This window comes from Cydia strobilella, chromosome 17, assembly GCF_947568885.1.
Source record: "Cydia strobilella chromosome 17, ilCydStro3.1, whole genome shotgun sequence".
NCBI lineage: Eukaryota > Metazoa > Arthropoda > Insecta > Lepidoptera > Tortricidae > Cydia > Cydia strobilella.
In genome coordinates this window covers 8,395,616-8,420,935 of record NC_086057.1, presented here as the reverse complement: position 1 = coordinate 8,420,935, position 25,320 = coordinate 8,395,616, and the positions used below count along the sequence as shown (strand labels likewise).

Here is a 25,320-nt window from a genome sequence, read left to right as displayed (position 1 = left end):
TCGCGTATATATATAAATCTTTACTTGAAAATAATTGTAGTGTATAACTAGCCTTATGAACCGATTTTGCATGTACAACCAGCCTTAAAGTTTATAGTCTATGATTGTTCATTATTTTAGTATGTGGGTATTTTTGCACTTTGTAATTTTTTCCTCAGTCACCCGTTGACCACGGACGCTGTAAAGGGTTCGAAACGTCGGGATGTATTATAAATTAAATACGCGATATAATCCGTTTTCATAGTTTTATTTCATGAGTAACTATCGCGGTAACCGAAGATAATATTGAAATAAATGTCATATACGAAGGAAAAAATGACCAAAGCCTCCAGTTTCCAGAGCTGTCGAACCATACTGTTCTACCTTAGAGATGGCCAGGGGGCGCCACAAGCCTTCGGGAATTGTCATATACTTGGAAGATTCGACCCATGCCACCGTGACCGGATAGCCGAGCAGTTCAGGCACCTGTCCGGTAAACGGGGTACGCTGGTTCGTTTCCAGCTCTGGACACTGGAGGCTTTGGTAATTTTTTTCTTCGTATATGACATTTATTTCAGTTTATAGTTTAAATAGTAGTGTGTCTACTTGAAAAACCATAAATTAAAATATTTTCATAGAAAATAATTTAATTTGTTCTTAGAGAAGATAATATTATTAAAAATCACGTTAATTTTTGTTATTAAATAAAAAATAAATAAAAGTGAAGGCCTCAACTTTAAATTTGATATTTATTATTGTATATATATGGACGTTAAGCGAAGAATTTCGTAAATTGACTTGCCTGTTCCTATGTCTATCGCACGCACGTATAAATTATATTGCTGTACCGCCCATGATGCCGGCGGCGACGGCGCGATGTGCGAGTATGACAGCAATATAATTATCCGCGTGCGACAGAGAGAATAGGCTATGTACGAAATTATTCGTGCTTAGCGTTCTTAAGGGGCCCACTGACTATTAGTCCGCCGGACGATTTCGTCCTGTCAGTTGTTCGGAACTGTCAAATTTTTGTTCTAACTGACAGCCGATACCTTCCGGCGGACTGATAGTCAGTGGGCCCCTTTACTTTACAGATAAAACATTTTCTTGAAATTTCATTTAGGTACCTATAACGGCTCTTGATACTACAGATGTGCAAATGAGGTTGGCAACTGTCAAAGGTTTGCATAGATGGCGCCATCATAGCTTGCCCCTTTTTCTATGAAATTTAGCTTAAAATTCAATTCAAAAATTTTACACATTTCTGGGGATTGACAGGACAATCTATGCTGGCGCCAACGTCCAACCCCATTATGTAAATTTACAAAGAGTTGGAAATGTTCTCAGAAAATTCTGAAAATGTTACTGAAAGTTCTATTTTGAAAATGAAAAGTTTATATGTTATAAGAAAATTAAGAAATACAAAAATATGAGAAGTTTCCGAAATATTCCTCTGTTTCAATTTCGCAATTTTGGGAATTTTGCAGACTAACAGATAGATAAAGATGTACGGATAACGTAATCGCAGCAATAGTGTTCCGATTGTCACCCTTCGTGTACGAGACGGCCCTCCAGCATTTCTCACTCCCACTCGCGGCTCACTGCCATATGTTTTCAACCGAATTCTCTCGCTCCCACAACTGTCTGATCGATGAAGATTTGACAGCGGCGATGAGGATTTCATCGATTAATCGATTATTGTTGTACAACACTACTGCGATAACGTTTCGTTCCTCACAATAGTTGTTTAAGGTCATAGACCAAGCATTACATAGATGTGCTATTAGCTATTAAGGACCCTCCACACTCATGCGCGAAGCCACGAACGTAAGTGTGGCGTCGATTTCGCAGATTGTTCACGCCTTCGCGCCTAGTTCTCCGTTTTTTGTCGGTTTATTAGCTCGCGTCAAAGGAGGCGCGAAGCGCGAACTGGCAAGACTCCACATTACACACTATTTTGACTCATATATGTGGCAAGATATATAATAATTATATTATATAAAGCGGCTATATTTTACGGTTTTACAACAAAACAAAATGGAAAATGGCTAAATCACGTATGATGCCATAAATAAGTAGCGGTTAAGCTCGATCAGCTGATGCTTTTTCGCCATTTTGGCCAGACCCAAACTTCGAAATCGCCGTGAAGTTTGCGAGTGTGGAGTCATACGTCACATCGCACATAGTCTAAAGAAGCCTTAATACGCGTGCGCCCCAGAGAGACAGAACATACGCAATGCGACAAAATTAAAAACACGTTTAAACATTCCTGACAACAGACCAAAAACAACCTACGTAATTTGGTCGGGTTCATTGTTACCCACCATAAAAACGGTAGGCAACAAAAAAAGTCTACGTCACTTAGGACTTTTTAGCAGTAGGCAGAAAGGAAAAGTGAGACTATAGCAAGGACAAACAATAATAGCGCTTTTTCTGCTACTCCTACTGAGTTCCATAAGAGCATCTCGTTCGGTCAAATGGGAGAGGGGCCATTTCCTCTCTATATTAAATAAATAAAAATAAAAAAGCCTCTTTATTTCCTTAATTTTTTAATCACATGCATCATTTCATATTTCAGTTTGGTTTGTACTATTATTATTATTTGAATTTATATATCTAAGTACTACTTAGTAAGTAGTACTTAACTCTAGTATGATAACTGGTGTACAATTCATGTCTTAAGCATAATTGAAAATAATAATTAGAATTAAGAAATACAAAGAAAAAATTTCATAATAATATTAGCTATAACATGTCACAATAAAAAATAATTCGTTTATATTTTCAAAATATAGTAATTATTATTGTTTAGATATTGAATTTAATGTAAGTATATATATATTTATTTATTCTAATTAAATTAAGAACCTCTTAACGAGTAAAGGCCTCCTCCAGATTTTTCCATACCTCTCGGTCGTTTGTGTTACCAAAACAACGCTGGAGTGACGAGATCTGTAATGTTGCAGGCAAAGACTGGACTAAAAAGGCAAACGTCCTTTCTATATTATTGTATCTCTATGTTTAAGGTAGTATAATGAACGGTACAGTACCATTCGTACAAAAAAAAATCGATATAAAAAAAGATTATTATTATTAGGGGGGGGGGGGGGCAGCTGCCCCTGAAAATATTATTTAGGTTGTTCCCACTCCCGGTTTAGAAAAGCGATGGAATTTTATTGACATATCTTCTGAAGCCGTGGCCCCGCATTTGGCACATTTTCTATGGGCATTGCCGTAGTCCATGATTACCAGCACCTAGGTATAATTCTGGTTCAGTGATAAATAAAATTTGCGCGTCGATGTTCAACGACAGCAGTTGGACAGCGACATTAGCGACATTGACAAAGAATATAAATCAAAGACAAATTTAAATAGATAATAATTTATATTGAAAAAAAAAAACATTATTAATAAATAGTTATTTACATAATTGGTAGGCTAGTGTAACACGAATCAAAATATTTGATAAAGATAACTTATGTTCCCAAAGTTGTTGGGAGCAATGTTGCTATAGTAAAATATTTTTATGTTAATTACTGGCAACTTTATCTTGAAAACGGACAACACCTGACAATACATATGCAATTATAAAGTTAAAGGCATGGAGACTGTATAAAGGAGCCAAATCTCTATGTATGAAAAGTGTCCATCAAAAAAGAGTAATTAGGCGGCGCCACCATACACCGAAATACTACCAAAAACAACCTACGTAATTTGGTCGGGTTATTTGTTGCCTTATATGGTTCATGTTATACTCATGTCCCAGAGCCTAACTAGCGCCACCAGAGAGATTAGGAACTATTATTTAAAGCTTAACGCGGTCACTTTTACAACAATTCTGCCATAAGAGATTGCGATCCTTTCTTTACCATCCATAGTTAAAGGGTCATATCATATATTTCCAAGGAAGTCAATAGGCCTTGCACTCCATAGTCTCCATACTCGTGTTTGCGGCTTCGCGCCGCGATGTAGGCAATTTTTTGCAGATTACTTAAGAAATTTTTTTGCTATGCGCCACCTTTTAAGATTTATTTACGAAAAAGCAAAAGAAAAAGGTACCTTTAAGCCCCATCCGTAACATCCGTTAAATCTGTAAAAATGATTAACTGAACCGTCATCTGAATTCTGTATTTCGAATGTAGCTCGAGGCCTCTTAGATGAGGTCAAGTGCGAATCGGCTTCCACAGAGCGGGTTTGTGGTCTATCTGTCTGTACAACGCGAAAACCACGGTGGTATAACAGGTTGGTAGTTCTTACGCAGTAGGCCGGAGGTCTATTTTCGCGTGAATTGCTACTGTTTTCCGTGGTATTATGAGCATGGCGTGCATTGAGTAGGCTTTGAGTAGGGGCTTAATGTAGAGGGTTCCGTAAGTTCTGCTGGCTGATCAGATTTGTATTATTGTAGGGTTTTGTAGCAATAGAATTACAATAAGTGAAGATCATTCAAGCAATTGGTATTATTATTAGCAAAGACAGATATAACTCCGTAATAGATGGATACAGTCTAAGGAAAAAACGTGCCTCGAAAATCAAGAAAATTTGATTCTCGTTCAGAGGGCGCTACTAGTTTTGGCCTACAGTCGTATAGATGGCGTTGACGGTTTCGTTTGTTATTTAACAATTTAACGCATATCAGTGAAAGAACATGGGTCAAAATCATAAAAATAATTAATGCAAATAAAAAAAATCATTTATCTATATTTAAATACATTCTATCGTATTTTTATAAATCTTCATTTTTAGTTTTAAAGTGATTAGTGAATTTACTATGACAGTACCGCTCTAGTATCAGTTACTCCACAGACTAATAAGAGATACTAAGTTACTCTATGTTATTAGTACGTGCGCGTGCTGTATAAAAACAGTTTAATAGTTATTTGTGCAACAAGAGAGGAAAGTTGGATTTTCTTGCGAGTGTTTATTTTGAGTCCCGAGAAAGCGAAAGATTCTATAATTGAATCAGGAGCGAAGCGAGTGATTCTAAGTTAGAATCTTGAGCGTAGCGAGGGACTCAAAAACACGAGATGTAAAATAACTTTGCTCTCGTGTTGCACACATAATTTTTTCCCTCAGTAGTGAGAACATATTAAAGGTTAAAATGTATTTCGAATAATACAGGCAAAAAAAAAGTAATAAAAGTATGAAGTGGCAGTTCATATATGGCCTTCACTAAATTAAAAAGCTACTTTGTTTCACTCCCTGGAGTGAGGAAAGTCGCACTTTCTTCACTCCCTGGAGCGACGAAAGTAGGCTTGTTCGAGCTGCTGAGGTGAAAAAATAAAAACAATTTAGGATTAAATTGTGTACGTGCGGACGCTAGATCAATCAATCAATATCAATATCGTTTATTGCAAACCATGGTACAATACAGATGTTACAAAGGAAAAAGATCACATGGCACCCTGGTAGGGTATGGCAATTATTCTTAAAACTAAGTACATTAACTAAATATTATATATTATTTAGTACAAATAACAAAGTATATTTTTACTTAACGTTATATTGCTAGGTACATATTTATTACTTTATTACTTTCTAAATATAGGAGCTTCCGTAGCTCAATTGGTTAAGAGCAACGCACGGATTGCGGAGGTTGCGGGTTCAAATCCTGCCGGAAGTGGAACTTTTTCCATTTTTTCCTTTAATATAAAATTTATAGGAACTTTGTTTATAATTATAATAGATCATCATGCATATATTCTTCGATGGTATAGTATGATTTTTTTAATAGAACGGACTTGAGCTTATTTGTGAATAAATGATTTTTTTGTGTATTTTTTATTTCAGTAGGTAACTTATTGTATATTTTTATTGCTCGGTAGTACTTAAATAGATAGAATACTAATTGCTTTACGGCGGCCTTTACGCTTAGAGTTAGACCAAGCTAAGTTGGCAGCGACTTTGATAGCCCAGACTGGCCAGACTATGTTGCAGTATCAGCATGTGTGTAATCAAATTTCCTAGCATATTGATGTTTGATACTTTTTGGTATATTGAAATTAGATACTCCATATCACAATGCCCAACCTAAATCATTGCATGGAGGACCTGTTTGTATGGGGAATGACCAACTAGTAGTGCTGGCAATACAACTGGGCAGGGCACATTCCTCAAATTATAATATGGCTCCTCTACACGATGGCCCAGCGCTGGACCAGTGAGATGTTGAGCTGAGCACGCACTATAGAATGGGCCACGCGTAGATGCGTAGTGCGTACGCACCATCGCTGATCCACTACCTTTGATGTGTGGACGAAAATGACACCGTGGCCATCCCATCGCCATCCCGCCGCGCCATAAGCATTTTATGGTGACGGATCTTAGATAAAACGTGTCATGGCCGTGGACTTCCACGAGTGGCCACCAGCACCCATACCAACGGAACCCTAAAAACTAAACTGACTAATTAGCATCACAGTATAAAACTAAAATAACTAAATGCATAAATTTTAATAAAAACAGGAGTAGGGGTTTTAAGAAGTTTTAAGTGGGGATTTTTACGGACCCCTAAATACAAACTTTAATTAAGAACTTTTTAAACTTTTACGTTTAAGTTCAATGACCCTAATAGGTATTAAAATGAAAAAAAAAAGCGCAAAACCGCTAGGCTAGGAGGTACACACTGATAAAGTAGGTTAAAGTGCTTACGTAAGCTTGTAATTGCATTATATACCTACCTACGTTCTCTTTACGTTCATAGTAAAATACCTAAACATTTGAAATCTACTTTTTAGTAGTTGCCGTCTCGCTCACTCATGCTGGGAATTATTGTTCAAGGAATGCGCGCGTCGGCAAGTCTCGGTACACCCAGGACGTAAAGTTCAAGTCTAACACCCCTCCTTACCACGTGCACCTTACCACATACGATATAAAGTTCATTTTTGATAACTTCGTTGCGTAGGCACACACTTATCAACAAGCGATCACCCTCCCGAGACTTGATGTGGTGACTACTTTGTAAAAGTACATTCATAAATTTTATTATTACTGAACTCGATAGTTTTGAGGTTTCTCTTGCATTTAAAAGTTGTTTTAGGGCCAAACTTTTTAATATATATTTTGTAAAATATTTATGTATGGTTTTTAATGACTTTTAAGCCGTTTTAGTCTATAAATAAATTCGTAAATTAAGGAACTAAATGAAAAGACCTTGAGAACAAGTCTCGTGGGGAGTGCCGCTACGTCATCGACGGGAAGTTTTGCAGTTAGTATGACCGCCAGCTGGTCCCTGATTGGCCAACAAAGCCTCGACGGCGGCCATTTTGTTGCTTCTGAGTCACCAAAAGGTGAAAAATGTACGGAATTAATCGGCACTCCCCCCGAGACTTCACAACGGTATTGGGCATTTCCCTCGTGAACACAAAATTTGGGTTTCATGTTCCCTACCTACCACAGCGTGGATGAAATAATAATGTTTTTCGTGGGATATATTTTAAAAAACTTACAAAATTTTATTTACCTCGATTCTTGAGTTGACGAAAAAGTGGTTTTCAAAAGTTAGACACGTCCTAGTTGCGATAAACTCTGTATTCCAGCACAAGTTCGGTCGGCTGGTGGTCGTCGCTCGGAGACCTTAGTGAACTCAAAGAAGTAAAATAGTGCAAGGAGTGTGCGGCCGTGATTTAGATAAATTATTAATAAATACATGTGTTTTACCTAACTGTCAAAATAATAGTGAAGTGATCAGTGTACTGTCGCGGATTGTTTACGTAGATGTTGACTGAGATTTGTCAACGCGGTGCGGCAGGATGTAGCCCGAAGTTTTTGCGGGCTTGAAAGGTAGAAAGTGTCCTTTTTATTTAGAGGGATTTACCGGCCGCTAAAATGTCAGAGACGACGATGGTAAAGGTGAAGACCGAGCGGCCCGATGAGGCGGAGATTCGGGAGCTCGCCGCGAAGATGGTGGAGGCGAACAAGGCGAAGGCTCTAGCGGCGTCGGTGGCGGCGGCCAGGCCTGGCCCTGGCGCAATGGGCGCGGCGCCGCCCGGTTCCGGTGGGCAGCTGGGCATCCTCAACTTCCTCACCCGCAAGACCGGCGCGCCGCCCGACACACGGCCGCCCGTTGACCCCGAAAAAAAGACCCCGGCCCCGGACGAAGCTAGCTGGAAAGGCCACTTCGGCTGGGACATGCTGGGAAAGTGTCACATCCCCTACATCTACCGGTCCGGGGAGAAATACGTGGCCGTCAGAATGGTAGAAATTAAATTATTAAACAAGTACCTGAATTACCTTCATGCAGACATTTACTCTTGCACCTGTATAAGGAGTTACTACATAACAGAGATAGAAGCGAGGCTTCTAAACGAAATAAACAGCAGGCATTGTGACGGCCAGTTCGGTAGAGATGCCTTTACACAAAAGGACCTTGTGGTTCGGTTATCAGACGCTTATGAATTTTATAACTTCTTAGATGTATGTTACAATAAGTTACTTAGGGGCACAACAAATAGTAAAGACAAGTGCGGGTTCATCAGAATAAACAAAGAGTCAGTAGTGCCGTACACAGTGAGAGACGGACAGAAGTTCGTGCCCTTATTCTATTTTGAAGGTGAAACAGACAATCTTAAATTGAAAGCAGACCAGTTGAAGGGTTGGGATTTGTCATATTTGAAGTTCTGTTGTAAAGTGCAAGGCATCCGGAATGAACTGTTTGCTAGTGAGACTTGCTCAGTGATAAGCCTGTCGGATATCAAGAGCTACTTCCCGCCAGGGACGGAGTTCGAGGAATACTGGCCAAACAAAGTTGTGGACTCGCAGCTCCTCATTTCTGCTAAAGGTGTGTTACATTTATGCATGTTGATCATTATAATATCAAATAATAACCTTATTAGAGTAGTGTTTACAATATTTATATTTCATATTTATTTATTGCAACCATGGTATTATAGGTATTACAAAGTCGGTAGTTCCACATGGACCCCGTGAGGGGTATTTATGTTTCAATTCAAATTATTTAAATGAGTAAATAAGTTATAAATAATTCAATCGATAATACTTCAATTATTCTATTCATTTTGTGTTAAAATTAATAATTTTAATTAATCGTGTGAAGTCCAGCTATCTGTAAGTGCAGGATTTAAAGGTTTCTGGGCAATAGGGGATATTACTGCAATGTTCTGCCACCAGAGTGCAGCACTAGCCTTTTAGTAAACCATAGACTAACTTATACATACTGTACCTTTAACAGGTTTTTGACAAGTTTTCAGAGATAATATAAAATATGATGTTGATGCAGAGGACCTACCGGGAAACGCGAATCCGAAATTTCGCTATCTGCCTCTTTATCGGTGGAATATGCAAGTGTGACAGAGATGTTAGATAACGAAATTGCGATTTTGTTGTTTCGCGATAGACCCTCAGATTTTTTTTTATTTATTTTATTTATTAACCTACTTTACATTTACAGTTAAACCAAACATGCAAGTTATGGGTTATAAACATATATGTACTTAAAACTAAAATATTATGCTTATCACTAAATTAATTAATATTAATAGTTGTGGGCGTGGATATTGATTCTAGGTAGCGGGCTGCTGTGGCTAGGAATTTCGGTTCTGATTGCGAGAATATGTCAAGAGTGGGATTATGTAAAATTATGTTATTAATATGGTTAAGTGCAATAAATAGAGGACTAGTGACTAGTGTAGATTGTGGTAGTGGCGCCACCTACGCAGAGTTTCGCGTAAAACCCCTATTGTTTTGAAGCCTGAAATCTGTAAATAGCCCCAATTTCAATATCCTGTCTCTATCTCTACCAGTCAACTTAACCTTCATCTGTGCAAGCAGCCTCCATTCATTTTAATTTTTTTTTGTGTTAACTATAATCTACAAAATAAATACAAAATTATTATTTATAATCAATTACTTTGTTAAGTTAATTAAATTTCCATGAAATAATATATTACATTTTAATCTTTGTTTAAATATTTATGTTATGCCCTACATATTGATGTATAATCTATTTGCAATTTATTACAAACAGGTTAACCCCTAGCAGGTCAATAATGAATGTAAATTTGCATATTTAACTATGCACTGCACCAGTTCCCCCATGGTTTATAATGCCTTACTATTGAGCTTTTTAAAAGATTTTTTTATGCTATAGCACTGTTCTACATTCTTGTTTAAATGCAAACGGGTGATTTATAAGGTAACTTACCAAAGTATTCATCTGTAAAGAAAATAAATAACATACTTTTTACCTTATACTGGAGGAAAAAATTGTCACCAAAACAAACTATCTTAAATATCCACTAAAATTTTTTATGTGCTTCAAAAGTTCAAAAATGTAACCGTTGTCACAGGCTAAAACTACAATGAAATAATAATATAGGCAAAGGGTCCAGTCGCCATCAAATAGGCGTACAAGGTGCTCAAAAATATCTGAACATGCAGTTTAACAGTCCTAGTAATTGGGTTCACAAAAAACTTGATAAAAGATCAGTTCATGGGGAAAGGTAAACAATTATAGACTATCAATCTGTAAACCATAAACGAAAATTCCATTTGTTGTCATTTTTGTACAGTAAGCCTAATTAAATTAAGACGAGCTGCGATATTATACAAATATGTATTATATTCTGGTAAACCAATTTATAAGTGCAAAAAGGCGCGAAATTCAAAATTTTGTATGAGAGATCGACCCTTTTGTCCGTACATTTTAAAAATTTGCAGCCTTTATCAACAATGTTGTCTAATGCTTGCAAGACTCACTGTAACAAATATCTTTTCACATCACCTATTCGAAAAGGGAACTTTTCTTCCCTGCTAGGAGGGATCAAAGTGGCACTTTTCTGTTCAAGGACATTTTGTTGCCAGTATGAAATATTGACACAAAGACATATGAAATTAGTATGCAGATAATCGATTACAATTTCTTATAATCGATTACGTGCATACAATTTTTCTAACTTAAATAATATTTTGTTATAATTGTAAACAAAAAATGTAATTATGTAATTAACGTATTTTAAATTAATTAATATCATATTTAAATTAAGTAAATTAATTAATTAGCGTAATATTTACAAAGAAACGTAAAAAAACTTTAGTTTAATAATTTAATTTTCATTTTGACATTTTAGGTCTCCTTAAACGCAGCCATACTTGTCTATGCAATTTAAAAAGTTTATATTTAAAAAAAATTGTACAAATATTTGACAAAGCATTATGCGGTTCTGTATTCTGTATAAATTTGTAAATACTTAGTTTAAATCAATAATAATAGGCCTTTTCATCTGTGTCAGATGTTTTAAGCAGCATCCCGGTAACGACACTAATAATAATAAATATAAGTGATAGCAGTCTTCATAGTGTTCTTCCGAAGATTTGGTTCAAAGGGGTAAGAGCTAATTTGTTATCAGAAAAATCTACAAAAATAATGTACTTGATTTTCATTGTATCATTTTAGTTGTTTGCTGCTGTTTTTGAAAAGATATTAGGTGCATAATTATGAGCTGTAGGTACTTTTAATTTGTCACTACAGTCACGTCTGAAAATATCGATACGGACAAAGTGCCAGAAGTATGTACCGATACTAAGGTCGTGTACACATATTTTTGGCACTTTGTCCGTATCGATCTTTGCTTAAAAGAATAATGTTTTGAAACCTAATGTTAGTATGTAATTTCCTCATAGGTGATGTGAAAAGCAGTATGTGTCACATGGTAGCAAAATTATTTTCACCTTGGGCGTTAACACTTGAATCCCTCACTACGCTCAGGATTCTATGTTAGAATCCCTCGCTACGCTCAGGATTCTATTATAGAATCCTTCGCTTCGTTTAGGATTCAATTGTACGCCCTCGCCGTAAATATGTCATTTTGCTCCCTTGTGACACAATCTACTATTGTTTTACACCGTAACGCCATCTAGTGAGCGCACGGAAGGACGGAAAGTTGACGTCAACAGCGCCATTTACAGCTATGATGAGGAACGCAACTTAGTGAAGAGATAGAGTCCCCGGCAAGATCGGCCGAATTTCACCTTCCCGTACAAACGGAGTTTCGTTCTCATTTTGAAACTACGTGTCGGATGTTGGATTGTAATGAAACTTGGCACATACGAGTACAATGACATGAGGTATATCTAGGTCTGTAATTTTATTAGTTTATATAGCTCCAGTTTATAAAACAACGGTTATTCGAGTTTCTAATAATCAGTTATGAGATTTTGTTATAATAATCGGTTATAACCGATTTGCATTCCCTAGTGACGTGGTGGGTGTGCACGCCGGCACCAACATCACCGCACGCGCACGACATGCAGCGTGCTTTGCTGCTGGTGTGCTCTGGCCTTAAAAGTTTTCCGCGGTAAACGGCCGTTTGCAGGTCCTAACGGACAGTGTTGTCAATCCGTCATGACAAAGTTTTTATTATCTAGTAGTTACCTCAAGTCTAAACCCACCTTAACAGTTGACCCCAAAATAATTGAGAACAAGGCTAAAAGGAAAATGAAGGTCACTGCACTTTATTAAGCCTCCGTCGCCTTTTTGCACGGTTTGTGAGAGATTTTTCCACTTATTAAGGTCATGACATTATATAATACCTATTTACTAACGGACCAGAATCCAGAATAGATTGTAAATCCCATACGACTGCAATAAATGAATTCCGAATACAGTCTGTTAATTTCCATCCAGACAGAATATCTTTACTCATCATTGTTCTAAGCCACCACCACGCTTCCACATTGATGCTTAAGTCTCGGTAATATTATGTTGACAATCGCTTTGACCTTCGTTTAAAGCTTAAAGGCCCGATCACACTGCGTGCGGACCGCTGCACGGCTCCGGCTCACTGCATAGTGCATGTGCATGGCTGCTTAGCAATTTCTGCTGCTAACTATACAATAATGTTGAGGAACGTTAATTTGCAGCGTAATAATAAATATTTATGACACCTTGGCATATGCCTGATGAGAACGAAGAAAAAAGTGTTTGGCCCCGCTTTGTCTATACGGCACATAATAGAGCCGGGCAGCTGAACTGGATGCACTTATTTGTTAGAATAGGATAGTAACATGATTACCGGTATATCCCCTATATAACAGCTGCGTCTCTTTTGATATGACTTATTTATACATATTTGGCGCGAATGACCTTACTTATACTTACTATTCTCTTAAAGAGGCCATGGACTTGTCCGCTTCAACTATAGTGATGGATTACGGTTTTCTATTAGTTACCTATGATGGCTTGCTATCATTTACTGGCCCCTATTTCACCAATGTGACAGTTTAAGTACCTATATCAGGATCAGGGGTCGGAAAACGCTTTCGTTCATTCACCCGGGAACAAAAACGATCGTTTCCGTTTTCAGTTAAAAAACTGTTGTATTGAGATACCATTTTTAAAAAAAGTTCATCTTTCGTTTTTCTAGAATGAAAATAAAGATACTAAATAAAGTAGAACTTTTAACTATAACGGTTTTGGAACGATATTAACAAGTATTTCAATACCGGTTCTGAGTCCTGGTTTGTATTGTAGGTTAACAAGTATTGATGGTTGCTGTACCATTTCCTACTTTTTTGCGATGCAACGGGATAGAATAGGAGGATTTATTGAAATTAACCCTTAAATGCATATTGTTGCCAAATGTATACAAAGCAATTATGATGCATAATTAATGATAATACGCTTAATTAATTAATTTATTATATTACATTAATTAATTTAATCATGCATTTAAGGGGTATTTAATCTACGCAATATTTTTATTTATAAAAATTACATTCGTTTTAGACAAAATATTTTTAGTATGTGATTTTGGACGTTTTTTTCGGGGTTTGTAATTATTTTATATTTAAAAACTTTATCATAGGTGTATTACAAATAGTGTACCTTTCTGATGTCAGTAAGATTTTTCATATATCTCTTGCTGAAAATTATATATTGACATAAATATGATTTAGCCTGTGCAACTTCTAACACTGATTTTTCAGTGAAAATTGATGTTATAATTTTTTTACAATTTTTCCCATAATCAGCAAACAATTACGTGACACAAATATTATTATCGGGCAAAAGGAAAAAAATCATTTTCTGAGCCATAATAGCCATAGATCCCAGGGTTTACCCCAATGCCCATACCTCGGGCCTTTTACATACCTAATAGGATAGGTATCACTCAGATTATGCGATTTATTATTACTTGCATGAATGGTGTAAAGTGTATGGAAAAATCGTTTGCATGAATGGCTTGAAAGAGTAAGTAATTTATAGCAGTATAGAGTTATTGGCTGTAAAAGAGGTGTAAACTGTATGAAAAAATCGTGCCCACGAGTTTAAAAGTCTAACTAGATAGCGCTATACGCGGCGCCATGTTTTGTAGTAAGGTGGTAACTCAATGAGGGCTATCGTGTTTTTGCTCACCAGTTGGCGCCTCTGTTGATGGTGGTCCAAAAGACTAAAGAACTGCTGTCAGTCATTGAAGTGACAAGTGACATTTCGAACTATGGAAAAGACCACCATCTACACTAGCGCCCCTAGCGGCGAATTCATACGCGTTAGCCCTCATTGTCAAAGGTCAACTTTTGATTATTACCAGGTTACCGCAAATTGTGAAATTCGAAGTACGAAGTTTTCTTACACTTTATACCTCTTGTACTATTAATAACTCTTTGGGTATAGTAAGTTCATGCGTGCATGTATAATTGTAAGTAGTACATGTAGTTGTAGTTATATATAACGTACATGTTGATATGACTCGCTAACGATAGATATTACATATTATAAATTATAATTAATTTCATTTATTAGTGTTTTTCACGGTCACGCAAGGTTTGGTAAAGTGTCATGTACTGAAAGTGTACTTCATTTTATTGTCTCAAGGCCGCGTTTGCATTTGCAAAAAAACTTCCGCAACGCAATATATTATTTAATTTAAACTGACATTGCGAAAAACTTACTGCAAAGATACACCAGTGACGAGTTAAGGGTTCCGATCAGTTAGTTATTACGTTAAATATTGGTATCAAAGCGTCAAATGATATGATTTACTACCAGTATAATGGGTCCTCTACACGATGGCCCAGCGTAGGCCAGTCCAAGGGACGCATTTATGCGTTAGAGGGAGCGAGTGATATTGCTATCTCATTCCACCGCATAGCTGTGTCCCTTATACTGGCCTACGCTAAGCCATCGTGTAGAGGAGCCCTAATACTTGCAACGCGGTTTACACTTGCATATTCCAGTCTGATCTGAAGATGTGTCCAATAGGCCTACCGGGAACAACGAAAATTGAAGTTTCTTTATCTGCCTCTATCGCTCGTCTCCGCAAGGGCGATAGAGAGCCAGATAACGGAATTTCGTTTTCGCGGTAGGCATATGCGCCGTTAGCGCTCCATTTGCAAATAACACGCGTCGTAATCACATCGTAATACGAAATGCCCTCGAGCAGCTTCTTACAAACAACTTGGTGTCGCCAGATCTGAACGTATCTTTAAACACACACGGCGGGAGCGTGCGTGCGGCGGGCGTTAGCGGGCCGGCGCGTGCGCGCGTTTAACCCCGCAGTGGGCGTGTGTGTGCAGTTGTGCATTGAGCTGTACAAATGTCATACTGGACATTTCCCGCAAAGAAAGAAAGGCGGTCTTACACTTAAATAAATAGAGGTAGTATGTTGGCAATTTGAAATCACATTTACCCTTATTCTTCCAGGTTCAATAGGAAGCGGAGGCCAATGGACACGAGCGCCTCCAGCGCCGCCCCCAGGCGTAGTCGCGCAAGGCGCCGGCGTCGGCCTCTCGGGCGCCTCCACCCGAGGCCGGCGGCCTAACGCTCAGCGCCACGCGCCGTCATCTATGCAGATGCCGCACGCGGGTATATCTGCGGCGGCGGTGCAGGCGTTGGCTAGTGGGTGGAGTCTGCCTGGGACACTCACGCAGGCTCAGACGCAGCAGGTGCTGAGGCTGGCGCAGGTTAGCATGAGTTCAAATCTGCTATCCTCACTATGGTCACCCTTACCTACCATGAAGGTGCCAGCTAACTTTGCAAGTACCTTCCTTTGGTGGTTTTAATTGATGGTGGAGGCCAATAAAGCCTTATAAATGAGATAATGGAGATGGAGGAGATAAATGATGGCCTAAATAACTGAAAAGGTGTGTTCAGGATGTTCAGATCGGGCGAATGCATCGCTAGCGCGCCTATCGAGAAGCAGTGTCGCACTGTACGCGTGCTGTGCAAATATGTTATGCATGCGCTAGGTCTGGAACTCTGAACGCTCTTTCTTTTCTTTCTTTTGAATATTACAATGTGTGGACTGTTTTATAGAAACTATGTAGCTTAAAATGTAAACTGATCCTCTTCTTATGCAGGCGCAAGTTGCCGCTCAAGCGCAAGCAGCGGCGCGCTACAGCAACGCGGCAATCGCCGCCGCCGCGGCCTCCATGCCGCAACACCGCGCGCAACAGCACCAACGAAATGTTCAGGTGAGACGAACATTACAATTCTGTCTCTTGCCATGAGTGGGAGTCAAAGGTGGGATCGCGGCGTCTCACTCTCACGCATGGTCTCGCCAGCGCCACTGCGTAATGTTGTGGCCAAGGCGTTAAGGTTTTGCTCCTGACATCGTAGAGTATGCCAAGATCCGTCCAGTTACGCTGCGTCTTACGTAAGCAAACAACGCGCGAACGCGAAGCGAAGCGGCGCGGCGGGCCCACGGCGTTTGGGTTCGCTTCGCAACGAGATCGCCCACGTAGGACACTAAAATAGGTATCAAATGATTGATTCACCCCGCGCCGCATCGCTTCGCATCGCGTTCGCGTGTTGTTCGCCTACGTAGTACGCTGCGTAATTTAGTTAATTCCAAAACTGTTTCAAAGGAATAGGGTCCGTCTTTGAATCAGGAAATAGCACCTTAAATGTCGATGTTTGATGATTGAATTGCAGTTGTAATTCCTACAATTTGACGTACCTAATTTAATGACGAATAGATAGTTTTCCAGTGACGTTCGTGTAAACGAACGAGGAAAACAATTAGTTATTTTGTAAAGCAATTAAACAATACAAGACACGAAGGTTGAAAAATCTAACTGAAATAGTCATCTCTTTGCTTTATAGAAATCGGGTAAAAAGTAGAGGATAGAGGTAACTAGCCTCGAGACGGTCTTGTCGCTATAGCGCGATTTCTAGCTTGCAGACTACGAGTACGAATATAATTATGTAATAGGTTATATAATTATTTAAATTGTTTATAATGTTCATATATACGGGAAAATTATTATAAAAGTTACATAACGCTGTCGCAATCCATGTAGCAATGTCATAAGTTGCGATATTATTATTTTCTTTTATCGGTGCTATGTTGTAACACTTGTAACTGAGTTCAGGAACCGGAAATGGTTACCGAAAAACGTTTATTTTCGTAACTACTCGCGGTTACGTTGCGTTTCATCCACTACGTTTTTATGCGGTTGCTCAAAGAGTTGTTAGGGCTAATGTGTAAGTAATTAGGGAATATTGTCCCTTTCCATCGACGCGATATCGGGTCAGCAACTCGGCAAAGAGGAACAAAATTAAATTCAGAAGGTCGTTGTTTGGCTTGCAAATAGGAAATGAGCGGCTTAGGCTCTTCCAGATTTGTAACGTCAAGGTTTATTAAATTTAAAAAAATAATACTTTATAAGGGTATTAAATAATAGGGTAAACCACCTATTTATTGACACCGGATCGTTCGGTATTAAAGAAAAACGTTAGGTGCTTAGTTTTTGAAGGATGCTCAGTTGATCACCATTATGGCGTACAAAGAACTTTATCCTAGATGGAAAGCGTGCCAACAAATAGGTAGGTTTACCCTATTAGATGTTTCTTACAGTCACGTGTTTCTCAGTAAATGCATCGTCTTTCACACTTTTTTTTTTTTTTTTTTTTTTCTGCATGGTAAATTTTTTATCAGCAATGTCTAGTTTGTCACTTTTATTACACAATGTATTTATTGACTTATAAACAGTATACTCCTTTTCCATGTCAAGTAAAAAACTAACTTGTTAGTAAAACATTATTACAACTGAAGTTTCAGTAAAAAATATTTTAAATCTATTTACGAGGGAACAAACTTTTTAGTAGTCGGTTGAAAATATGTTTGTTTTTATGATTTATTCCAGTTTCCGAACAGTGCAATAACAATGGCGATGGGACAGCAACCGCCGCCGCCTCTCGTAAGGAGCACGGCGAACACCTCTACTATGAAGTGAGCATTCTATACATTTATGTAGCACTACTATATGGACAGCCTGTGTGAATGTGACGGTTGCGTTCTCTCTCACACACATTGGGCTAAAACTAATTCATGACACGACTCAATAGTACGTACTTATTAAGATTGTTCAGCTCAAAATAAAAACCTATTCGAGTTACGTCAATTTCTCTCCTTAATTTTTACAATTGGCCAAGTAGTACTTTTTGATAGAAAGACCTGATTACATGTTTAAATTGTCAACCTTGGTAGGTTATGTTGGTACTTTATGGACATTACTTTCATGATAATATATTTACATCACTCGATTTTATATCGCGCTATGTATGTTTTAGCGCAAGTTATGTAGAGATGAAATGACGCAATCGTCATACATTTTTCCATAAAAAATATCATAAACATGAAAGCTCATGTCATATTGCATCATACTACCTACTTGATCTTATACTATTTGTTTATATTGTGAGATATAGACCAAACATCATTTTATTAATAAACAATAATGTTTTGTATTTTAACGTCAGATGCTCCATAAATCTAATCCAAAGACTGTTCTTAAATACTATCCATTCGCCATTGTCTTGACACTGAAACGTCTGCAATAGACAAGGTTAATATATATTTTTTTATTATTATTTATTGCACGATCTTTTTCTAATGTCATTTGGCAATAGGGTTATCTGAATGCCAGAAGTGAACATGTCTAGAGGTCAAATCCAAAATAGTCTAATCATACTTGTGCGGTAAATATTAATATTGTGTTCTCAAATAGATCAATGTCATTATTTTCAACTAGAAATTATCTCCAAAAAAATCTTTATTCTGTATTTTATGCTGGATTTCGATAACTTTGGAATATATTGCCGCGTACAAAGTTGCAAACAATTTTTTTTTAAAGTTGATAGTCTAAAACTCTACTAATGGGTGGATAGTAAAAGTCCTTTATAATGAACTGACCTACCGAATGACAAATACGGCTCAAAATAGATTAAATTTACACTCATGCTTATTTAATTTAAGGGAAAAAAAGTAAAGGTTTTTTTAGAAGTTATCTTAATCCATCAAAGCAAATGTGTACATTCAACTTTGAGGACATAATAAATGCCAAAATGCACTAGCAAAAAATAAACAGTCTTAATCAGGTTAATAATAAAGTATAATTTGCAGTGTACCCCCGCAAGTGACCGGGTCGATGAATGGCCACTCAACCTCTCACGCCGTGGACAATCGCAAACGGCTTACGCCGATAACAGAAATCAGTATTACTGGCAACCATACGCCGTATAAGGTAAGCAAATATAATATGTATTCAAACTAAAGCCCACAGCGGCACACGCTGCGAACAAATGGGTGTATTCCCATTTGTCTCCGCCCCACGAGACCGCCGCCGTCCAGGAGGCGGGGACAAATGGGAATACACCAAAAAATTGATCGGCGTAATTTCCATGTGCGTAAAAATTGCCGTTTGGTATCAATTAAAGTGAAGTTTTATTATTGTAAATGTCGTTATTTTGGTGGGCGGAATGTTCAGTTTCGTTGATTGTAGTCAAAGAGGATATAATAAGATAGAGTGGTACTGTCATAGTAAATTTTGTAACCGCTGTAAATTCACTGCCGTCAACATACTTTAAAACTAAAAATGAAGATTTATAAAAATACGTTAAACTGTATTTAAATATGGATAAATGATTTTTTTATTTGCATTAATTATTTTTATATGATTTTGACCCATGTTCTTTCAATGATATGCGTTAAAATTATAAATAACAAACGAAACCGTCAACGCCCTCTATACGAGAGTAGGCCAAAACTAGTGGCGCCCTCTGATCGAGAATCAAATTTTCGTGATTTTCGAGGCACGTTTTTTCCTTAGACTGTATCCATCTATTACGGAGTTATATCTATCTTTGATTGTAGTTTAGCCAGCGGATCATGCAATTTTTTTATTCGGCATTTGAAGCTGCAATTTGATTAAATTGTAGTTTTATTTAATGACAAATATAGTTTAATTTACCTTAATTTTTATAGCATGACTTGTTTTGGCTAGAGTATACAAGGAAGTAATATTTTTATTGCAGTTAAGTCATAGCAGAGTGTCTCCTAATGACCACACTTTTCTCCCTCTTAATGTCTACTCTACAAAAAACATTAAAAATGTTGTACAATCTACAGGTTCAAAAAGCGCTGGTGGAGAACACAATGGTACCCTGCATCAACGCGAAGCCATACCAGTACACAGAGCTGTTAATGACACTCCCGGACCTAGCCAGCCACTTCTTCCCTCGTGTTCAGCTCGCCACTTGCCGAGCTATGCTTGATGCGCTTGGCCTCACTCTTTACCGGCCCAACTCGTGAGTATATTTGAATTTGCATATATGTTCCAGATTGTGTCGTGAGTATGTCTTGCCTCGGCAAGGCTTCAAAATTAACCCTTTGGCCGCCAAAGACGTGAACTGACGCGCGCGGCTACAGCCTAATGTTAACCTTCGTGCATTCCGTCCGACGAGGTTCGCTTTGAAGCCCCGCAGCCCCGCACATGATAGGCGTGGCGTTCAAATAATATCAAAACTAATTTCGTCCAGTTTTTAAAGTATTTTTTTGGATCAGAATACTATTAAGCTGCATTTGTTTGTTTTTTAATAATTTTAATTTTTTGTGATATTTTTTTGTTTGAGTTATTTATGTATTATGTACTTATGAGTCACAGATACTCGAAATAAATGTTTTTTATTATTATTATTTAATTTATTATTGTGGCATTTTAAATTGTTATTTTATCTATCTGTACATGTATAGAATAGAATAGAAATAATGAATAAATTCATTTTGATTTGATTTTATCTTCATCTCGAGTTTTGGGTAGAAACAATGGCCAATACTGTTAACTGACTTTTTAAAATGTAAGGTTTTGGGTTTACTAACTGAGAGGCCAACTTGGATTAAAAACCGTTGACTTCATAACTTATTTTTTTACAATTTAACTTACTTTTACTTTTCAAACCGTGGATAGTCGGAATAACAACTTACCTCCCCTCGTTTCCAGAACGCAACTGCAAGTCCTCCGCAACTCGGGCAAGTGCAAATCCGCAGCCGCCGGCGAAAATGGCATGGCTCTAGTGCAGATCCGCGACGTGATGCAGCACATGCCGCAGTTCAAGTACATGCTGCGCTCAGGCCTGGCCGCCGACGAGCCGCAGCACGCGCCCCGACCCGCGCACGCGCCGCCCGCCAGCCACGCCAAGCGCGCCCGCGCCAACTAGGCGCACACACCACCACCCCACCCCATCCTGAGGACCGAGGGACAGGCCGCCGACGAGCCGCAGCACGCGCCCAGTATACTACAGTTGATGTACAAGTTACTTCATAATATAATGGATACTGCACTCACTGAGAAAGGAGCGTGTCATGCATTTGTCTTATTTTCTGTACTGAGGGAAAAACATGCAGCACAAATATATGAGCAAATATGGTCAGTACATAAGTCCCGAAGTGCGTCTAAAAACCTGATGACAGTAAAGTTTTAAACCAATTGACATAAGCAGAGAAAAAAAGTACATACACATTAAAAAACAATGATTGGGCTGAAGCAAATATGTAAGGGACACACACTGGTTTCTCCATCAGAAAACTTTTGAGGGAGTGTTATAGTGCTAATAGCAATAAATTTTCTATTAATAAACATATGCTTAGGTATAAGTGCCTAGTGTTGGAAAGGAACAGATTCAGCTGATAGTGACTGTAATGGTAAGTGTTACGACTAGACAAGTGATGGGGCTTCCTATGTGTATGTGCGGACTTTTTTACGGAAAAAGTGGAAGGTACCACAGGTCTCAAGTACGCCATATAAGTGATGCATATGTACCACATAAATTCGTCGTAAATTCGAGTTTGAAATTGATTTTTAATTTTTTAATATAAAGGATTCAGAATATAGATATCACTTTATATATGGCGTATGGACGAGTGTTTACCTTTTTTCTTACCAGTGATTTTAAGATATAGTTATATCAATATATCATTAGACGTTGTCAATTTTCAATAAGTTGTACATATTGTATCATACTCTTCTTATTGTAAATCAGATCTTATAGCATCTGCAATGATACTATTTAATAGAAGACTGAAATTTATTTTTACTTATTTCATACGATCCGATACGATTGTATCGAGTTTTGTTTTGTATGCGAGTTTATTTTGAGTTCTTACAGTTCTTGTAAATATTTAATAAGTTAGTTTGGAACTGCAAATACGCAGAATTGTTGTATCGGGCAATATGTGTTTAGTTAAATGAAATTTAGAAAACTCTAGAATACTGTTCGTTAAATAGAGCATATTAATATATTTATAATATTGTGTATTGTATTTCTAGGTTTTAACTCAATGTTTGGGCATCACAAGTAGGTTTAAACGAATTTACTCACAAATTTAATAAGAACAAATTGAATTAAAATGTTACAATATTTATTTAGGTTCAGCTCCACAAACTAAACTGTAAATTTTAAATTTCTGAATAATAAACTATGTATTAGTAAAATGGTAATGCAAAAATCGCAGTTCTGCAACATAATCAATCTGCGTGTTGCTTTTTTTTATCATTACCACTTTCAATGTCTTTAAAATCAGATCTGATCTCAAAATTCTTTTGAATATGAATAGTTTCAACTTAATTTGCAAACATTAAAAGTTTGTGGTGTTCCAAATCAGCATTTACATTTTATTCGCAATCAGTCAAGAAGATAAAATATTAGGAAAATAGAAAAGTTTAGCTGAACTGCCAATTTTATATTAATTTACTTGTAGTGCAATTAGCTTAGCTTTTGGATTTAAATTTAAACATGTGAAATAGACTTAAAATTTGTCTAGCACAATATATAATCATCAAAAGCGGTATTGCAATCTTGCATGTTTTAAAACGTCGATTGTGCTTCTGACTAGCCATTTGAGCAATGAATTAGTTTTAAATGTACCTACCATAAGGGAATGTATATCCAGAACGTTGGTTCCTATAGGCTTACAATGTAGGTATTACAACCCTTAAAGTTTCTATTCACAACTTAATTTATATGACTGTTAGTATTTCTAGATTATAATGGGTAGATGGGCATCTAGTATAGTTTAGCTAGATTGCTTTGCCTGAAAAGCAAGAAACTGCATTATCCCTGATACAAATTCAACATTTATTATGTTGGTGATGTATAAATTTGGGCTTTTGCAAGTTAAAGCAATGTTTCTGGCATGCCATACATTTTACAGTATAATCGGTAATAACACACAAGAGTAATGGAAACGGGTTATTACCAATGGAAATTTTCTAATAAAGTAACCTAGTCTCACTCATTTTGAGTGTATAGTCAACTGCAATAATATGTTACACAACAAAGGCCGCGAAAATATCTGACACGATCTTATTTGTAGAGCCATAAGAGTGTGTCACATATTTTGCGGCCTTCGAAGAGTAACATACTATTAAAATTTAGTGAAATGATATTGGCTACTCAGTCAGGCACTTGCTTCACCTTTGTAACAAATGAAGATGAAAATTCAATGGTAAAAAGAAATTGATGGTTTTTTTATAACTTTGGTGACCTTTTATAGAGACATCTGTCATTTGTTATATCGGTAAATAAATGGTAAATTGGGCTGGGAGGACATCATCATCATCATCATCAAATTAGGCTGGGTTGACATCCCTGGTTTGTACAGGCACTTATCGTCTACAACTAATTGTCTCCTTACTAATATTAAAGAAATAACACTATGGAAGATAATCCTAGGTTATACCTGGCTGTATCTTTATACCTGTTATGTACAATGTAGTTTAAACATTTCAATATTGCTATGCTGAATTTTGTATATCATGGTTTAGTTCAATAATACTTATCTCACTTGGTAGATCAGGATTTAGAAAGGTAAACATGAATATAATATATGTTGCTGGTATTGTACAGAAGGTTTATAAAATGTATATAATAATTTTCACACTGCCACTTTTTCTAAACCCAGTAAAAATATTGTTTAGTACTAGTTATTTAAATTTACATTATAATTATCAATATAACTACATGCTATGTGTGCTTTTAGAGGCTAGCAAGCTCTGTGTGTATAAATACATGTTTAAAGCCATTTACACTTTTACGAGTGCTGGATAAGTAATGCATTTAGCTGAGTCTAAATTCGTCGAGCAGTATTCTGACTAGTGTAAATAGTGCTTAATTTGCGGAAGTCACATACATTTTTGAAAAATTGATGTGCCTTGTCGCTGTATAAAGAAAAATAATGCTTCGCCTTAAAAATATAAATAAATAACCGCAGCAATTCTTCACCATCAACCGCATGAAAATTTGTTAAATGATTTTGTAAATTTTGCCAATGTCACTCAATAAACCCGTTAATTTTTTACTATTTTTTACTTACTACAAAATTGCTTTAGCATAATAGTCATCATAAGCAAATAAACAGTATTCAATATGTGACCATGTACATAATAGCTGATATAATTTTTTATTAGTAAGGAGTAATTATAATATATTTTGGAATAGAGCTGTGTAAATCTGAGCCGATTTATTTATGATAGCCTAAGTCTATTTGATATGTTATATCGTCGAGTCGCAACCCTATGCGCCAACTGTCACAATTTCTACGATAAAAACATAAAAACTAACTTCAACATAAACTTGTTGCATATTTTTTATTTTGTTTGATTTATTTGATTTTGTTTGATTATATTGAGCCTCTAGGGTTGCGCTTGATGTTTTAACTTTTATCAATTGTAAATTGCATTTTACGCAATAGCTCTACACATTAAACGTGTCGTTTGTGAGTCGATTCTGTATTTAAAAAATAAAAGGATTCTTTATAATTATTTGTTGTAATTTCCATGGCTTATCCACAGGGCTTATCGTCGACGTTTGACGTTTGACCGCCAAATATGTCAACATTGTCAACTGACGCGCGCCCCTACAGCCCATTAGAGGGTCTGCCATCTTGTGGCCTGAATCGGAAACATGAACGTACATTGACACTTCACATTCACGCAAAAATGACGCAAAAACAAGTACTGCCATGTACAGACACATGAATCTAGTACAACTGAGTATAAAGCCTTGCTAGACGGTCGCCGACAAGCCCCTCGGACCGGGTGGCCTTG

The 25,320-nt window shown here is 37.1% G+C and overlaps 1 protein-coding gene across 1 annotated transcript; it reads left to right on the top strand.

Annotated features, from left to right (window-relative positions):
• Positions 1-7,052: 7,052 nt before the first annotated feature.
• LOC134748936 (uncharacterized) lies at positions 7,053-25,032 on the top strand. The gene is made up of 7 exons (XM_063683806.1): positions 7,053-8,755; positions 15,638-15,897; positions 16,294-16,407; positions 18,082-18,167; positions 19,341-19,461; positions 20,346-20,524; positions 21,217-25,032. The coding sequence occupies exons 1-7, from the start codon at positions 7,804-7,806 to the stop codon at positions 21,431-21,433; spliced, it is 1,929 nt and encodes a 642-aa protein (XP_063539876.1). The 5' UTR covers positions 7,053-7,803; the 3' UTR covers positions 21,434-25,032.
• The last annotated feature ends 288 nt before the right edge of the window (positions 25,033-25,320 follow it).